Source organism: Struthio camelus, chromosome 4 (assembly GCF_040807025.1).
Source record: "Struthio camelus isolate bStrCam1 chromosome 4, bStrCam1.hap1, whole genome shotgun sequence".
NCBI lineage: Eukaryota > Metazoa > Chordata > Aves > Struthioniformes > Struthionidae > Struthio > Struthio camelus.
Genome location: NC_090945.1, coordinates 80750187 through 80767812, shown reverse-complemented (window position 1 = coordinate 80767812; position 17626 = coordinate 80750187). Strand labels below are relative to the sequence as shown.

General features: G+C 47.4%; 1 protein-coding gene across 3 annotated transcripts; it reads left to right on the top strand.

Moving 5' to 3' along the window:
• The first annotated feature begins 681 nt into the window (after positions 1-681).
• On the top strand, positions 682-16071 carry CHMP3 (charged multivesicular body protein 3). 3 transcript variants are annotated; one of them, XM_068943725.1, is made up of 7 exons: positions 682-931; positions 3675-3850; positions 5685-5745; positions 10681-10860; positions 13096-13217; positions 14334-14448; positions 15496-16071. In XM_068943725.1, exons 3-7 carry the CDS (start codon positions 5718-5720, stop codon positions 15630-15632), a joined length of 582 nt encoding a protein of 193 aa, XP_068799826.1. In that variant the 5' UTR covers positions 682-931; positions 3675-3850; positions 5685-5717; the 3' UTR covers positions 15633-16071. The 3 variants fall into 3 exon arrangements, with proteins under 3 accessions (XP_068799826.1, XP_068799825.1, XP_068799827.1); XM_068943726.1 differs by lacking the exon at positions 3675-3850 and adding an exon at positions 1835-2013 and having other exon boundaries at positions 766-931; XM_068943724.1 differs by lacking the exon at positions 3675-3850 and having other exon boundaries at positions 687-931.
• The last annotated feature ends 1555 nt before the right edge of the window (positions 16072-17626 follow it).

Here is a 17626-nt window from a genome sequence, read left to right as displayed (position 1 = left end):
AGGGCATGTCTGTCTGACCAGCTGATAGCCATAACAGAAGATTTGGTGTCCTCCTGTCTGCCTGTTAGTCTGCATTACATAAGCTGCCATAATCCAGCTGCTGGAGATGCATCTGCTTCAAAATCCACAGCAGCCAGGGCAGCCTATCGGTAGTCCCAACAGGCAAGAAAAAGCAGTTAGATACATTTATGACATGAAACGTCTGCGCCAGGAGGCGCAGAGCCATCCAAGGAGGAATATTTTCCATGGGGCGCACAATCTCCGCCAGCCCTGCCCCCAGGGTGTTGGCAGTTGAGAGACGGGAGAAGAGACAAAAGGCCGCGCCCGTAGCAAGGTCAGCGGCTTCGACGCTTGCTTGTCCTGCCTTGCTGGCCCGGACTGCGCTCGCCCTTGGTAAAGCGCCTCGCGTCGCCCAGGGCGGCCTTGCACCCTCGCGCGCCTCAGGCCCTCAGCCGGGCCTCGCCTCGGAAGCCCTCCGGGCAGGGCGGGCAGTGCCGCCTCTGTACTTCTTTATCAGCTGCTTCTCTTTCTCTTCGGGCCTCCGGCGGGCTGGCCAAGGGAAAGGCTTCAAAACTGGCGCGATTCAGGCCTCGCTCGACGCAGTTTCAGGAACCTTCTCACTGTGCTACGCCCGCTCCCGCCTCAACCGGGCCCCCGGCGCATGCGCAGTGCCAGCGCGGCGGGCTGGGGGGCTGCTGCGCGCATGCGTAGTGAGCGGCCTGTGCCCCTCCGTCCGGGCCAGCGCCGCATGCGCAGTGGAGGCCAGTGGCGCTTGCGCGCTGTCACCTGCCGCGGCCGCGCCGCGCCTCCCCGCCCTTTGGTGGCGTGGGGAGGGGACGGCTACCCGGAAGGGTCAGAAGGCGTGAGGTGAGGCGCGGCCGCCGCCATGGGCCTCTTCGGGAAGACCCCCGAGAAGCCGCCTAAGGAGATGGTGAGGCCGCGCGGGGCGGGTGTGCGTGTGTCTGTGTGTGCGATTGTGTGTGTGATTGTGTGTGATTGTGTGTGATTGTGTGTTTGTGTGAGTGTGCGTCAGGCAGTCCGAAGGCCCGGCCGCGCCGTTGCCATGGCGCCGGGAGGGGGCTGCGGCGCGGCCGGGCCCGGCCCGCGGCCTGTCCGAGGGCGACGGCGGCCCCGGTTCTCCCCCCTCCCCGCCGCTCCCCGCCCTTCCCCGACCCTCCCTGGCCCGGGGCCGGCCGCCGTGGGCCGAGGGTGGGGGGAGCTCCGCCGTCCTCGGCCCGCTGTGAGCTCTTTTCCGTTGTAAACAACCGGCCGAGGGCGCGGGGGGCGTCGTGCGGCTGCGGCCAGGGCAGCCGCGAAGGCGGGGATGGCCCGAGGGGTGCGCTGGGGGGTTTGTTTTGTGTCCATCAGAAATCTGCCGTTGGGCGGGAGGGGGAGACGAGTAGCAGGTACGTTAGAGGCAGCAAAAAAGCAGAAGGTGACGCATACCAAAGGTGAAGGCTTAGAAGAAGCGCGGTGTGGAAGATATTCCCTACCCCTTCGTAACAGCTAAGTCCTAGGGGAGCAGGTCGTCGTCAGCAGTTACTGGTTGGTAGCGGTAGATGACGTACTTCCAACTGCGTGATCTCCGCTCCTCTACCTGTGGCCGAGCAGTACGCAGGTTGGTTATAATTTCCTCTGTTCACGAGCAGTGTTGGATGGTGTCACGGAGAGAAATGTGGTTTGGAGACTGCTGCTCCGGGTGATGGCCTAAAGCAGCAGACGGTTGCTTTGTTCGCACAGTGAGCTTATGCTGTGCTGCCAGGTTCCGCTTGCTTCATGTCTGACAGACCCCTCGGTCCCCTTCCATAACTGACAAAGCTGTCGTGTCTTCCAGGGTCATAGGTGACAGCATGTCTGCGTGTCGCCTTCAAGCTGTTGGCAGCAAAGCTTGCAAAGGCGCTATGAAACACGTGTGTCTGAAGAGCAGGGAGGAATGTCTTGGGTCATCCTGCCGTCATGAGGACGTTCTTGAGGTGGCAGGCCAGCACAGTGACTTGACCAGCCATAACAGAGGTACTGGCAAACCCATCAATAGGAAGAAATTTCTTTCCTCCTCTTGAACTGTGCGGCTGCAGAAGTAAGAGGAAGAAGGAGTTTCTTCACCTCACTAGGAGGTGGTGGGGAAGCAGCACCATTTAGCTCATATCGGCTAGCAACTGCTACATGAGATATGTTCCTGAGCAGGTCTAAAGATGGCAACCTGGTCAGCATCCAGCACCAGAGGAGGTGGCTGACGGTGGGCAGAGGCTGGGATTTTTTGTGATGGCGTTAATTCACTTTGGATTATGAGGCTCAATGAGAGAGAACCTGCTGACTGAACGATGCAAGGCAAACTTCTTCAAATCTTGTGAAGAATTAGCGATCCGTTTCAGCCTGTCTAAAGTCAGTGGGACTTCTAAATGTTTAATGTCGTGTCTGAATCGATTGAGCTAAAAATGTGCTTTACCTCCCCTGTAGCGGGAGCGGCTTATTTCAGCGTACTTGGCTTGGTGTTTGCTGGCGGACTCTCCTGTATGGTGCCGTGAGAACGACGCGTGTGTTTGTCAGAACTGGAAGCAGTCTAGCTGCATCAGCGTGGCGGTGTGCCTGGGGCAATTAGCCTTGCTTAGTTGGCCAAACTGCTTCTGTGCCCAGAAATACTACTTCTGGGTTGTGTTAGGCCACAGTTTGTAGCTGTACCCTTGTTGTCCTGTAATGAGAGCAGCAATAGAGCTTTTTTGCTTCCTTAGGAATTGCTATGGGTGATGTACCTGGAAGCATCCAGTGGTCTATATGCAGAATTTAAATCGAAATGGAAAAGTCCTCTGATAGTCACAATGAAATGCCCACTTCCCTACGTGGCTGTGCTGTGTGGCTCTCACATACATTAAAAAATTGCATTCTGAAAGACTTCTGTGATGTTACATAATGGATGGGTGCTGTTGAGGTCCTGTCTTTAGGATCCTACTTCCCCCTCTAGAGGTGGGGCAAAGGGATTTCCCCCTCCTCTCTCCATCCTATACACAGCAAGGTAGGTGAGCAGCAGAAAGACCAGGGCCCAGCTCTGTGTTCATGAGGCCCGTGGTGTGAGGCGAGTTAGGCCAGGGCAGTATTAAAGATGAGCTATCAAGGATTTTCCTGCTGTCAGTGTTATCAGGGATTGCTGAGAACATGCTGCCGGTCGTGGTTTAATGGTTTTGTTGTGCATCTCAGAGGTAGGAATCTGTGAATCCTGCTGTAGTTATTTTGACAGTTGCTGCCTGCGCTTCTGCGTGCATGCTTAGTAAATGTTGGCCTGTTCTAGGATACAGGCTTTAGAAAAAAGTCTCTGGGGGATGTTGTGTGTGACGCTTGACAGTTGGCCAGCCTGGAGTTCAGTCATGCCTTACCATACTTGCCCCCCCCCGTCCCTCCAGTGTAGGCATACTCCAAAGGGGGACCCTCTCAGCCTCTTAGCAGGCTGAGGATTGCATCCACAGGCAATTTTCTGCCCCATCCTGTGCTCTGAAGAGCAAGAGAGGAGGCTGCAGTCGTCTTGTTTTTTTTGTTGTGGTTTAGTTTTTTGGGGTTTCTTTTTTTAGCAATAAAATAGGATTCTACTAAAAGGAGCCTTCTAAATCCTGTCAAAACTTCGGAGCGCCTATGATGTGTGCACACAGAACTATGTGGTTTTTTTCTCGTTTTGTTTTGTGCAGCAGGCCTTGTGCTGGGGCAGCTCAGATTGCGGTAGTGCTCTGTAGTCAAAATACGGTGGCGTTCATCATGATTGGGAGCATTGCTATTGAGACCAGTAAAAGTATAAGCATCTGGCTTGCATTCTGCTGAACTGAAGAATACTCCTTTCTACAGTTTTATTACAAAGTGTATTTAGGTAAACAACACGTTTTCTTTGTATTAAAAAAAAAACCAAGCAAACACACCTTGTTTACTTAAACATCAGGATGATTTTTGTATGAAACTACTCAAAGAGCCAACTGGACTTCCTGAGTGACCCGTGCACGGGCCTATACAGTGTTTAAGTGTAACCTTGAACTAGAGATCATCTTAATCCTTGGAGGGTTTTTGGATAGCATGAAAAATCTATTTTACGAATAGGCATAACCATAGTAGTATCAGCGCTCTAAAAATAGTTAGTGCTGTGTTCCTGTGCGAGTATTATCTCCCGATTCTTGATTCTGGTTTTGCAAAGCACCTCTCTGTTCTGCTTGCCTTCCCACTCCAAGAGCTTCCAGTTTTCCTCTGGGCATCTGGCAGCTGCTGTCTGTCTCACATCGCTGCGACCGGAGAGGTGGTTGGGGGCGAGCAGCGCTCCCCACCTCCTTCAGCTCCCTGTGCCGGTGGAGGCAGGAGCAGAGAGCGATCTTAGTAGGTCCCAGGAGGAAAGTATGCAGGGGGGTGGCTTTATTTTGGATTAAGGAAACCTGCTGGGACTTGATCCCCACCAAATGCAGGAAAGGAGGAGCACTTGATAGGCTGGAGGGCAGAGCTGTGGTTCAGAGAGACTTTAGCAAGCTAGAGGAGCGGGCCAGCAGGGACCTCACGACGTTCAGCCGTTCGGAGTTGTGCGCATGGACAGAGGCGTCCCTGTACTGAGGGACAGCTGGAGACTGACCAGCTGGGCGGCAGCTCTGCGGGAAGGGACCTGGGGCTCCCATGGAAACAAGATGAACATAAGTTAGTGGTGTTCCTCCGCAGCGATGTAGTCAAACTGTGTGCTGGGCTGTATTAGCCAAGTGAAGTCATCGAGTTGAGGGAAGTGCTTATTCTGTTACTGTACCGTATGTGGCATTCAGGAGGCCACGTCTGCAAAACAGTGCCCTGTTTTGGGCACCCGGTATGAGAGAGATGCCAGCAAACTGGGGAGAGTGCAGCAGAGGGCTGCCAACATGGTCAGTGGATTAGAGCACGCGACGTGAGGGGAGGCAGAGGGACCTGGGCTTGTTTTAGCCTGGAGAAGAGAAGGTTAAGGGGAAGGATCCAGAGTCTGTCACTGCTGGTAGCGGGTTTATACTGAAGACAGAACCAGATGTTTTTTGGGTGTGCCCAGCAAAAAGGAAAGAGGCAACGAGCACAAGTTGCAAGAAGAGAATGTTATTTGGACATAAGGAAAGTTCTTCACCACGAGAGTGGTTAAGTGCTGGGACAGATGCCCAGAGTGGTTGTGAATTCCCTGTCCTTGGAGAGTACCAAAACTCGATGGACTCGAAGGTCCTGAGCAGCCTGTCCGAACTCTGAAGTTAGCCCTGCTTTGAGCAGGAGGTTGGACTGGAGACCTCCTAGGGTTCCTTCCACTGGAAACTCTTCAGTGCTTGTGTGCTCTGGGGTAATGGGATTCTCAGTGCTGTTATCTTGTGCCAAAGTTTCTATTTTATGGTGAAATCCCCAGAGGCCAGTTCCCTCTGCGCAGTGACATCTGATCAGCTGGGGCGTGGGAAGTTAGTGAGGCAATGAATGTCTCTGATTCACAGATCACTTCCTCCTTAACCTTTCGTCTAGATGTTAAGAGTATTGCAATAGTCGGTGGTATCTGTGAAATACTGTTTTGTATTTGAATAATAAACTATTCAAATGTAATTTCTACCTTAAAGCTTGTGGGTTTTGAAGTGCTTCTCTCGATATTGGCACGTTCATTTGCATAAAAGGATAGCTTGGTTTGTTTTTTAATCAGGAATTTCAAGTAACTCTCCTGCTTTCTCTTTTTTAAGGTCAATGAATGGTCCTTGAAGATAAGGAAAGAAATGCGAGTGATTGATAGACAGATCAGAGGTTCGTACTTCTATTTTCTTGTTTTCTTTTTTTTTTCCTTTCTCTCATGGCCTTCAACTTTGTTTGTTTGTTAAAAAAAGGTGAGGGGGAAGGAGAGCAGGAACTTTGAAATGTAATAGCCTGGGGCACCGTTTTGTACCTGGAATAAAGGAAGAATGCGATCCTGGGGCAGGACTTGGTCTTTGGGATAAAAATGACCTTTCCCTAAAGTTCTCCAAGTGAAATTTTCACAAGAACCTGGATGTCATATGCTTCCAGTAGGACTTCAGGCTCTTACACATCTTATCAAATGGGACTTATTATCCAAACTTCATCTACATCAAATTAATGAACAGGACCAGTACGGTGTATAATTCCAGGTGTAGAAAGTTCCAGCGGTAGGTACTGGCTTGAAGTCTGTATGCTAAACGAACGCAACTTCCATGTCAGCTTGAGGAAGTGGCAAACGGAAGAAAGAGGTGGAGACTTCTTCTTTACTCAGTGGGTGTTTTGCCATTAAATTATGGGCATGACGCTTTTGGAGGTGTCTTGAGAAGCAGAGGGATTGCTTAATACTACACTGCTGTTATTTCACTTTTCTTGCTTTTTCTTCTGCCCATCATCCCAGAACCTGAAAACAGGTTTTGAGCTAGATTCTGATCTTTCCCTTTTTACCTTCTAACCTCTTCCTGCCCTCAGGATGTTGCTCCATAGCATGTGCTGGTAAAAGGTATTTCGTATCAGCGTTTGGTTATTGGGTGGATGCCTGTTTTGAGTGACTCTCTCTTCTGACTTCTTTTCCATCCCCCATTCCGCCCCCAGCCCACAGTTCTGGAATAAGCTGGCACGGTTCATAATTTCTCCCACTTGTAGATTTGTATGAATTGATTGGAGGGAGATGCTCTCGAGTCTCATGAGGTACAAAGTCCGTCTTTGTTCTCATCTAGAAAATGAGGACAGGGTTTATGCCTCTTCCAGGAAGAGTGCTCTACAGTGATGTTTATTATGGTTGTGGGTAGTTTTGAATTCCCCAGGGCAGTTTGTGTGGCTGTATCAGGCACAGACCGACTGAAAAACGTGGTAAGGCTCTGATGCTGTGAGCAAAGTATGTTTGAGAAATCACACGTTTCATGGGAGCAAACTGTCCACGTGTTCACTGTTGATGGTTTTTTGAAATTTTGGTTTTCTCTCAACTTTATAAAGGGTATACTTAACATGGTCTATATAGATGTCAGGTTATAGACTAGTCTGATATCTTGATGTGGATGTAAATCTAGTTGTGGTCATAGTTCTCTGTGTGTGTGTGTATATGTATTTAAGTGTTACATTCAAAGAAATACGATTTAACACTGAAGTGTTTAGACTAAACGCCAACCATCTGCAATTCTGAGTGCCCCCTAAAATCAAGTACAGAATACCTTTGTGGTGCTCATATTGTGCTAGGATTTGACATCTTACTAAGTGACAGATGCGGAAGTATGCGGGACTGCTGGACATTTATCAAGCTAGCAGCCTGCTGCCACAAGATGAGAGGCACATGCCACTGAAGGGTTTTTCCTCACCCTGCTGCGTTCTGCTGTGTTTTGCCCTTTCAACTGAGATTTTTACCCAAGAAATCACTGCATTCTTTGAGTAAGGATGCTGAGGTGGGACCTGTCTTAGTTTCCCTTGGGAAGGCTGTGCTAAGTGTGTTTTGATACAGCAGCAGTCAAATCCACCTGGGTTTGACTGAGTGGGCTAGGATCGCTTGAACAGTTGGCTCACGCAGTTAGCACAGTTCCTAATATAGCAATACTTTGTTTCAAACCATCTGTCGTTGGATTGTTCTTGTTGTGATGACTTTTATCTAGTATAATTTGCTTGTGAGGGCTTGGATATTTGAAGAGTTGACAAGTGTCCCTTCTGATTTCAGAAACAGATTTTGAGAGTTGGAGTAATGTAATAACTTTGTACTTTACTGACCCTTTCACGGGAGGAGCTGGAGCCCCCTCGCCCATGCTCTGGGCTGCTTTTGCACCTCTGCGCTGTGCTCTGTAGCGGTGTCGCACGCCAGTGGCGGGGAGCAGTGTACTGACCTCGTCTCACTGAAGGTGCGTTCCTGGCATCCACCCTGAAAGCCCAAGTTCATCGTTCTTGCACGTTTGTGTCGCTAACCTCACATTCTGCTCTTTGTGCCGTAAGCGAAAGCTCTTGCTCGAGTATACTGCCACATGGTGACAGTTCAGAGGTAGTAATAAAATACTCGAGCTTGTCTTCAGTCTAACAAAACGAATGTCATTCTTCCTCAGTACCACCGAGGAATCCTGTTACTGAGGAAGATTTCTGTTGCAGATGTCTCTTCTGGCTATGTGGAGCCTGTGACTTAGAGCGTTTTATATATATATATTTTTTTTAATATATAAAAAATATATATATTTTTAGCATCATCCATCTCTAGTACCTTAGACTGTTCTGTAAACGTCCATCATAACCACTGCCCTCTCGGCACCCCTAAGAAGTAGGGCTATATCTCCTAATCTACTTAAAGAGAATCTTTGACCTGAGCAAGGTATGTGTTTTGGCATCTTACCACATTGCGTTTGGTGGCAGAGCTGGCCATAGAGCCAGGCTGTACTGACCACCTTTCCCTACTGCTGGCCGATTTTGTTAATCCGCCCTTAACAGCAATCGGGTGACTGGATGCTGCCCGCAAAACAGTTATAACCTAGGAGAAACGTGAGCCTTCTAAATGCCAAATGTTTTGCCCAAAGCCTTCGGATTACTTTTGGTGCTTTCTGTTCTCTATTTTACCACTTCAGCCGTTTGTCTTGCGTGTCCTGATATGCCAGGATTTGGCCTGCTCTCATATCTGACATACAGATGTCTTCTAGCTCATGGCATTTCTGCAGATATTAGTAGGGGGAGAAACAAGGAGTATGTTCTTCTGAGAGAATTTCAGCCCTACAGGCATCTTTGTCCTCATCCTGCTTGGATTGGCAGGAAAAGATGTCCCTGAATGACATTCAGAGTGAGTCACCCTGAGCACAGGGTTCCTCACTACCACGTGAGAATCTCTGCTGCAGTCTCCAAGTCGGGCCTGTGCCAGAAAGTGTGTTTTAATGCCTTTAATTTTGCAATAAGTCCACTTGTGATTGTTGCCTGGGTACAACTTCTCCCTGGTGGGAGTCAAAAAACCATGAGCAAAACCACTGCTGGAATCACTTGTTCTTGTGGCCGTTTCCTTCAACTTTTTGCAGTAAAATGTCCATAAACGTTATTATTTGAATCTTTTATTTACTTTGCAGTAGTTTCTTGCAGATCGACTTTGAGCCACGTTTCATCAATGGCTAGTTGACTGCTGAGTCAGGGGAAGGAAGGGGCTGATTTAGCTCCTACTTGTTCCCAAGTCTCTTAATCAGCTTTTGCCGGTACCTGGCTTCTGCTGTACGCAGCCAGCATTATCTAACAAGATAAAAGCGCGAACGCTCTCTTAGATTTGCTAGAGAAACCTAGGTTATTTAAGGAAGCCTATGTCGTGTACGTGTATTTCAAATCCTACTATTCGGCGTTTGTGTAGTATATTGTGTAGTTCTGTAGAGTGCCTACTGGAGTAGGCACTCTAGTATGCTCTTATCAAAGCTGCGAAAGAAGCTGTGTGCTAGGAGAGTTTGAACGGTCTGTTTTAAGCTATGCTTAAAGATTTACCAGCATACTAGTTTTCCCTGATACGTTATCCATAGCTTTGGCAGCAGACGGCTGTATAATTTGAATGTGCAAGTTTATATGCACAGCTAGCGCACGTGTGTTAAATTACGAGCAGTAGAAACTCAAGTACTCAGCTCTTTAAAGTACAGATTTGGCTTAATGAGCGCCTGATGGAGGGGGTGATTATTCTGTCTGCAAGGATGAAGATTTTGGGGCGATAGTGAACAAATCTGTGATTTGAAACGAAATCACTTTAAACTTTTGGACACTCCTTTACCAATTGGCTTTGTAAGTGCCTACTCTTTATAAAATAAATAAATGCAATAAAAAAGGGAGAGTATTTCTAAAACTTTTAGCATTTGTGAGATCGGTGTGATACCTGAGTGCCTTCTACAAATCTTCTACCTGGAATACCAGGAGAAATGCATTTTACAGGATTTGGAAACAGTGAGGACAGCTTTGCCCATGACAGCCCTCGCATTCACGTCAGATTGGGCAGATGGGTTACGCTTTGAACCTGAAGCCTGACACTTAAGTATTTTGGCTAGTAAAATCCCCGTCTTTCTCCTGAAACTGCTAGTTTTAAACTCCTTGTGGCAACTGCGTTCCTTCCTGGCGAAGCGGAGCTATTTCGTAATGAACGTGGAAGAGAGTCTTGCAAATAGCAAATCGGTACAGTAGCCTTAAACCAGACCTTTTATTTATATGTACGTACATATGTATGAGTGTACATATTCACAGTGTAAAGACTGAGGAGTAAGGGTCACGGGTTCCTGGCGGTCTCCACTGGTAAGTGGACATTTCCGGCATCGTAGCTGTTTTTGCACTGAACTACGGCACAAGGTCTAAGGGAAGTGCAGCAGATACAGATCAGTCTAGCAAGGAGTTGTTCTGCAGTTGTAGATAAGGTATTCATCATCCTTGCGTGCTTTGGTGTTCCAGGAACCTTTTCTGCTTCTTAAGAATTCACCTTATTCAGCTGAGCTTCCTGCGGTAATATCCTGGCAAATCATTTGGAGTACTGTAACTGCAAAGGAAATTAATAGAACTGGATGTTTAGTAATGAGGATTTTGCTATTAATGTTTAGCTGAATTAATCAGTTAACTTGTAAATCAGCCTAGAAGAAGGTCTTTCAGTACCAGATTGAATCTGAAATTAAGCAGAAACAATTCTGTTTGCATTGAAAGTACAACCCAACAAAAGACTGGTTTCTCTTCTAAATCCTTAGCAGCTTATGACTATTTGCTGTGTCCGGTTTTTCTATTCTTCAGATATTCAGAGAGAAGAGGAAAAGGTGAAGCGATCAATAAAGGATGCTGCCAAAAAGGGTCAGAAGGATGTATGTGTGATCTTGGCAAAGGAGCTGATCCGCTCTCGAAAGGCTGTAAGCAAACTCTACGCGTCCAAAGCACACATGAACTCTGTTCTCATGGGGATGAAGAACCAGCTTGGTAAGAACATGTTTCCGAACGCAATGACTCCTCTAATTTTAGAGGTGAGGTCTGAGTTTCCATTTCCAGAATCAAGGTCAAACGCAGCCGTTAAGTTGGGAGAGCTTGAATTTGGAAGCAGACCTACTGTTGTTAAAGGTAGCTAATTCCAGGGGGCCTCCGGACCCAGGGAACTTCCTCCCATCCCAGCCCCGTAGAGGTGAGGCTGCTGCGGCTCTTGTGTCCCCACGTCCAGCGAAGCTGAGCACTCACACCCTCGGCAGTGCTTTTGCCAGCACTCGCATAAGCATGCACGTGCACATACACACACACGCAAAGAGCTTTCGCACAAACAGACAGCACTGTTGGCCCAATCCTGTTCTTCTCCAGCTGATGGAGACTGAGGACTACGAGTGGAATATACATTTATATATGTATATATCCATACAAATATATACACACACATGTATTATATGGGTCACTCCAGCAGATGGTCTTAGAAACTCAGCCTAAGCTGGCCAGCTCTCCCACAGCTGGCCCCAAACACCTCATTTGCCCCAGTTGCTGGCACCTGGACCTGTGAGCCCCTGAGCTGTGCGGTCCCAATCCAGTGGCTGGTACTCAGACCTCTTACCCTACTCGCTGGCTAGTTCAGCATGAAGTGTACCGGTGTTCACACATCTACATGCTCAAAATAGAGAATGCATCCATTCAGAAGGCAGAAAAAGGATTTAAAAGACTATGGGATAGACTGCAAGGATCAAGCATATGGACCAGCTGTGTTTATCCCCTTTTCCCTCCGTTTTCCCATAATAAGTTTCTCGTGTTCCCTCACATTCCTGCAATCCCCTTGAAACATCCCATAATAAGTCTTGCTTGGTCCAAAAATGCCCTTTCGCCTGCATCTCATGAGTCCTGTACCCGTGTAGGCAGTACAGCCCCCCCCTTCGGTCTGCAGAGAGTTTCCCCGTTGAGCGCTGTGGGTGGGTTTCCCATCCAGCACTCGGTGGCAGTCTGACCGCTCCACTTTTGCCGATTAGCTTCCCAGGGTCCCTCCTCCCTCGTCGTTCCTCAGATCCTTGCTGGGTCTGTGGGATTAGCCCTTCATCGGGTAACTGAACAGCCCCCTTCAAGCCCGAGGGATGTGGTGAGGTGAGAATCACCTGCTCTGAAACAGAGCTCGCTTCTAAGCTCTCAGGGGCACGTTTTCAGCCTGTGCTCCTGTGCGGTGGGAATACGTGCCTCCCGTCCCTGTATCCTTACGCAGAGTCGGAGAGACCCGTCTGTTACTGATTCTGATACGCTCTATAAAGCGAGGTTTGTTTCCTTCAGCAGAATTCCTTTCATCTAGTAAATTATTATTGTTTCTCTAGTAGGAGTCTTAGGACATGTAGTGTTAAGTGGAGATGTGGGGCAAGGGATTGATTTCCTTGCTGTGGATGAATCACAGAATTTGGCTTAACACCTGGTTCTCTGCAAACCCTACCTGATCCTCTGTGCTTCCTCAGTGCTAGCATGTTCCTCCCTTACCCACGTGAAAATCTCCTGCTGTAATAGGCTTTCTGCACGATTTCTTGCCAGATTGACTCTGACCAGCTCCGTTGAGGAGGAGGGTGTATTTAAGTAGTATGCAGGGGGAGGGAGGGAAATCAGTATTGCTCTGCAAAAGAGCCACAGGCCAAAGCGTCGCGGGGGATCTGTTTCGTGTACCCAAGCACCCTTGGGTGCTAGGTGGTACAGAGGGACAGGAGAGCAGCAGGGAAGTCTGGCCCCCTGGGGAGCCAGCTGGAGTTCAGCCTAAGGACTAAGCCAAGAGATCAGAGCGGGGAGCAGGGCCAAAGGCAGGTACTGACCAGCTGTTGGCTCAGCCTGACCTGTGTCAAGAATTAGTGAAGGAACCATGTGTGAATGCTTCAGTCAGATTTCTGGCTGCCGAGAAGCACAAGCAGGAGCTCCTTATAGATCTCTTCTATGAATCGGGTGCTCGTGGGTTGACATCTCTTTGCAGGGACTCTGGATTGCTGCAGTTAATCATATGTGACCAGTATCTTTGCTAGAAATTTAGTTTTTCTGAGGTGGATTGGAGTTTAGCTTTTCCAGGAAGGTAGGCAAGAATTTAAAAAAAAGCAGGATGTCCGTTTTCTAAGCAATATTGCCTAAACATAATTTTTCTCCCCTCCACGTAGGGAGGATGTAGTTTCTCAGCTTTCCATGATGCAGGGATTGTTCAAGCTTTTCTGTATTTCTTATTCACAGCTGTTCTCAGAGTAGCAGGTTCACTGCAGAAGAGCACAGAAGTGATGAAAGCTATGCAAAATCTAGTAAAAATCCCAGAAATTCAAGCAACAATGAGAGAATTGTCCAAGGAGATGATGAAGGTAAGATCTGCAGCATAAGTAAGACTTGGGTAAACAAGAGGGGGGAGGTTGTCCTGTGTGCTGCAGTGCTGTGCACCCTCTTAGATGGCCTGTGTGTCAGACAGCTCAGGTTTATTGTAACGTTGGGGTTAATAAATAATAAAAAGGGAAAGAAATAGCGCGTTAATAGCTGGCAAGTTCCCAGCAAGTGTGTGGGAGGGGAAAAAAAAACCCTTTGAAGCAGCGATACCTGCAGCATGTTCGGTGTAAAGCTTGCAGCAGAAAAAGCCTGTCAGGTGGAAGATGGAAGGAGTAAGACCAGTTCCCATGGTTTGGTGATCCTAGTTGCAAGGACTTGGGGGAGACCAAGGCTCAAAGCAGGACTCATGCTTGTGCCCCAGTGACTGCCTGAATTGCTGAACTCAAGTCTGTTCTGAGGGAGAATGAATTTTCTTCATTCACAAAAGAAAATTTTGTGAACGACACACTAGAGTAGTGTTTCCATCTTACAAACAGAAAAAATAGCTCTGATTTCAAGTATTCTACTTCTGTATGGTAGTTATTTTCTTTTCAACTGCCAAAACCACCTTCCCCTCCCCCTATTCCATTGTTTAAAAGGTCAAACCAGCTCAACTCTCTCAATTTGGCCATACTTAGGTTGCACGCCCTGTATAGGATTGTTTTTAAATGTAGGTAGAAATAAAGGAAGCTTATGTCAGACATTAATTTTACAGAACGTTATACAACGTTTGATTACTGAACCTTGCAAATTACAGCTGCATCTGTGAAGGCAGACTGAGCAACCTTGGTTACAAGTTTTTAGACAAGCAACACCAGTAATAGCTTGCGGGGTGGGGGGGTGAATATGAGAACATGCATGGTTAGTCCTTAATTTTCCTACCACTGTTCCTGTGCACCGTTTGAACAGACACGTGCTTGAGGAGCATGCAAGCGTGTTGGCCAACCTCATGCGGCAGAACAGCCTTGCTCTGAAAAGCTAGAGCAGCAAGCAAGTAGCAGGCCTACTGGAGTAACTAAATGCCTGGACTGGCATAACCTAATCTTGAAAAGCAGGAGGGTAAAAAAACCCAGTTCAGGGAGAGGGGCATCACGTGCTGCCGTTTTGTTTGTGCCTAGGCTGGCATTATTGAAGAAATGCTAGAGGATACTTTTGAAAGCATGGAAGATCAAGAGGAAATGGAAGAAGAGGCAGAGATGGAAATTGATAAAATCCTCTTTGAAATAACAGCCGGTAAGTTTGTGCATCTCTGCAGAGGGCAGTGTCTTGCTCCTGCTGTTTTAAGTAGCAAGACACAGCAATTTAAACCTTCATATAGTCTGCTTTAACAGTTGCAATCTCTCTGTAGTGTCTTTGGCTTTGCTGATAGGCAAAGAGCACTCCCAAAAACTGACAGACAGCTTTCTCAGGGCTGAAAAATGCCCATTAGGTTCAATAAAGGATAAATAAAACGTTGACTGCTGTCTGCTCAGTTCTGACTCGGGCTTTAAGTCGGTGTTTTGTCTGTACAGGGGCTTGTCTTAACAAGATGGATCTGATATTTTTGAGTAGATGTATATATTATTAATGAAGACAGGCAATCCACTCAACTTCATTGCCTCAATTTTTAGGCTGTGTTAGGATTCCTGACTGTAAAATGCTGTTACAGTGCCTGAGTTAGTCATCGAATAAAAAAGAATGACTTCCAGCATAAATTTTATAAAGCTATTTTTTTTTACCTTTTTAGTTAGAGTTAATGCGTAGAACACTCAGTTCTCTTGTCTGAATTTGTATAATCAGTGGAGTTGTGCTCAGCTGTAAAAACAAAAAGCAAAGTTCCTCAGCTCCTAACCTCGTGACCTCTGCTGGCTACACCCATCCTCTGCAACTTGTCCCATCCAGCTTTGCTTCTTGCATCCAAGAGAGGGTGTGGGCAGGAGAAGCTGGGTGCTATGTCTGTTAGGGGAAAGAGAAGGGAAGAGGGGCACTTTCCTCCCTGGCTCACCAGCAGCTGTAGCCCCTCTTGCTGGGGCACAGAATTGTTTTCGTACTGGAACAGTATCAGCCAGGAGGCTGCCACATGCTGCCTCATTGGGCCAGTGACAAGACCTTAAAAAGTGGTGCAGAGCCATCAGTGGGGGGGGGGGGGCTGTCTTCACCCCAGGGCTTATAAAGTCAAACAGTTCTTGCATGTTATCTCAACTAAAAATGACTGGCTGGATTATTTAAAATAAATGCACCTGAGAGTTGTCACTCTTGAGAATTAATGCATACTAAGGAGCCTTTTTCTGTTGTTCACAGGGGCCTTGGGTAAAGCACCCAGTAAAGTCACAGACGCTCTTCCCGAGCCAGAACCCATGGGAGCTGCTGCTGCTGCTGTTGATGAGGAAGAAGATATTGAAGCAATGCAGTCACGATTAGCTACTCTCCGTAGCTAAGGGTGAAATGAATGTGTACAGTTTGCCTTTTTCTTTTTGTTTTTTTTTTTGTTTTGGCAAGGGGATATTCTATCTTTAAAATGCAAAACTTAATAAGTGGGAATACTTTCTGTAATATATGTATTTTTTTTCTTCCTGGGGATTATATTCCCCAAAAATTGTAATATATTTCTTCTTGGGGATTGCATTCTATAGAGATTGTTTTATCATTTTCTGTTTGCCTGTATCACCTGTGAGAAGTTATGGTGACATGGCAATGGTGTTGTAATGTTAAAAGGTTTCAGATAGAGAGTCTTTAAATATATTCTTAGCCTCAAGCAGCAGCAGCCTTCCCTTAAAAGGCACTTTGGCTTAATCTGCTACCAAAAACCTTTTATGGTATAAAACCTTTGATTTCCTGAGTCACTACAAGTTTTATTAAAGCTGCTTTTAACAGTTACTCCTTTGAGTCAGTTTAGTTTGATCATTTCTAACTGTCTTCACAATTTTAGTTTTTAACCACGGTTGGTTTAAGAGCACTCGCTGCACTTAGGACCTTCACAGCTTACTTGAAGAAAAGCTTTCTTTTAGAGCAGCTGCTGAACAAATTCTCTTCCAACTATGCCCAAGCATCACGTGTTCCCTGGAGTCTTGTTTAGCCCAGCCAGCATCAGGCTGCTGAGCCTGCTGGGTGGCATTCCTTCGGAGATGGGGTAGTGTTTGCTTAAAGATCTGCAGCAGGTAAGAACTTCTACTTACGTGTAACAGAATACTAGTCCTGCCTTGCACTGACAGGAGAGCCAATGCTGCTCCCTGAAGTCTAAGGGGACAGCAGTTTCTTGCATGAGAACAACTGATTGCTCAGCTGCCCTGTATTTTCTTCCTTTCTCTTTATTCAAATGACACTGTGCTTTACCTGCTGCTCTCCAGGAGCTTCTCCAGAAGCAGCTGTGCTCCAGGTAAGTGACTGGAAAAAGTTTCCAAGAGGTGCTGATCTCCCTGGCCCTGTGATTCAACAGGCCACAGAACTGGACTAGTGCAGGGGACACAGCTCTAGTAGATGCTTCTCTGGGAGATGAGTACAAGCCCTGCCTGAGCTCCTCAGGTTGCTCTCTGCTTTTGATCTTGGCCACCTTTGGCAGTGGAAGCACAGGAGCCCAGCCCATTGCTTTATCTCTTACTTTAGGATACTTGTGAAGAAGTCGTCTGTCTAACAGGGGCTAGAAGAGAAATGACAGCCCTGCCAGCTCCTGCAACAGTTCTGTGCTTTACACAGAAACTGAATGATGGCAGTAACTCTGCAAGGCAGACTGACAGCACCAATAAAAGCGATACACAAACTATCACAGGTTTTGCTTTCCTCCTTTCACAGCTCAGTCTATTTGGGTGGTTCAAGAGAGCAATGACATATTTTTGGCTGAAGGAAAAGGAGCACGTGGGGAAGGGTTAATCTCAATCCTTTGTGAGGGAGGGAAAGCAGTCAAGAGAGGTGAAAACTACCCTAGCAAAAGACTTGCAACTGACTGAAGTCCATACAGCACAATGGGAGAGCCTCTGTTCTCCCTTCCTGTTCAGTGAACAGAAAAGGCAAGAGCAAAGTCTTCTCTACACAGCATTTTGCATATTTGGGGCGGGGGGGGGGGGGGGGGGAGGGAGGGCAGGGGGAGAAGAGAGCCAAGCTGCAGGAAACAGTTTGACATGTTTTGTTTAAAACAGATCTCAAAGTGATGCAGAATCAGTTGACCCAGGTGAAAGATGGGGCTCATCTTGGTGAGAGCTACACTAATGTAGCTCTCTATGTTGTTGGTATAGTTTCACTAGACCCTGAGGCAGTGGCCAGGCCTCCTCTTCTGACCCTGGCACTGCCAAATGAAGTGGTATCTACTGCTCTTGCAGCCAGAGGTTCATCAGATCTGAGACCAGAGCTGACTCCTCCTAAATTCCAAGATTTACAAAATTAAGCCTAACCTCCATTCTTTGAGACTCTTCCAAACTTCTCCTAGGAGAAGTGTTTT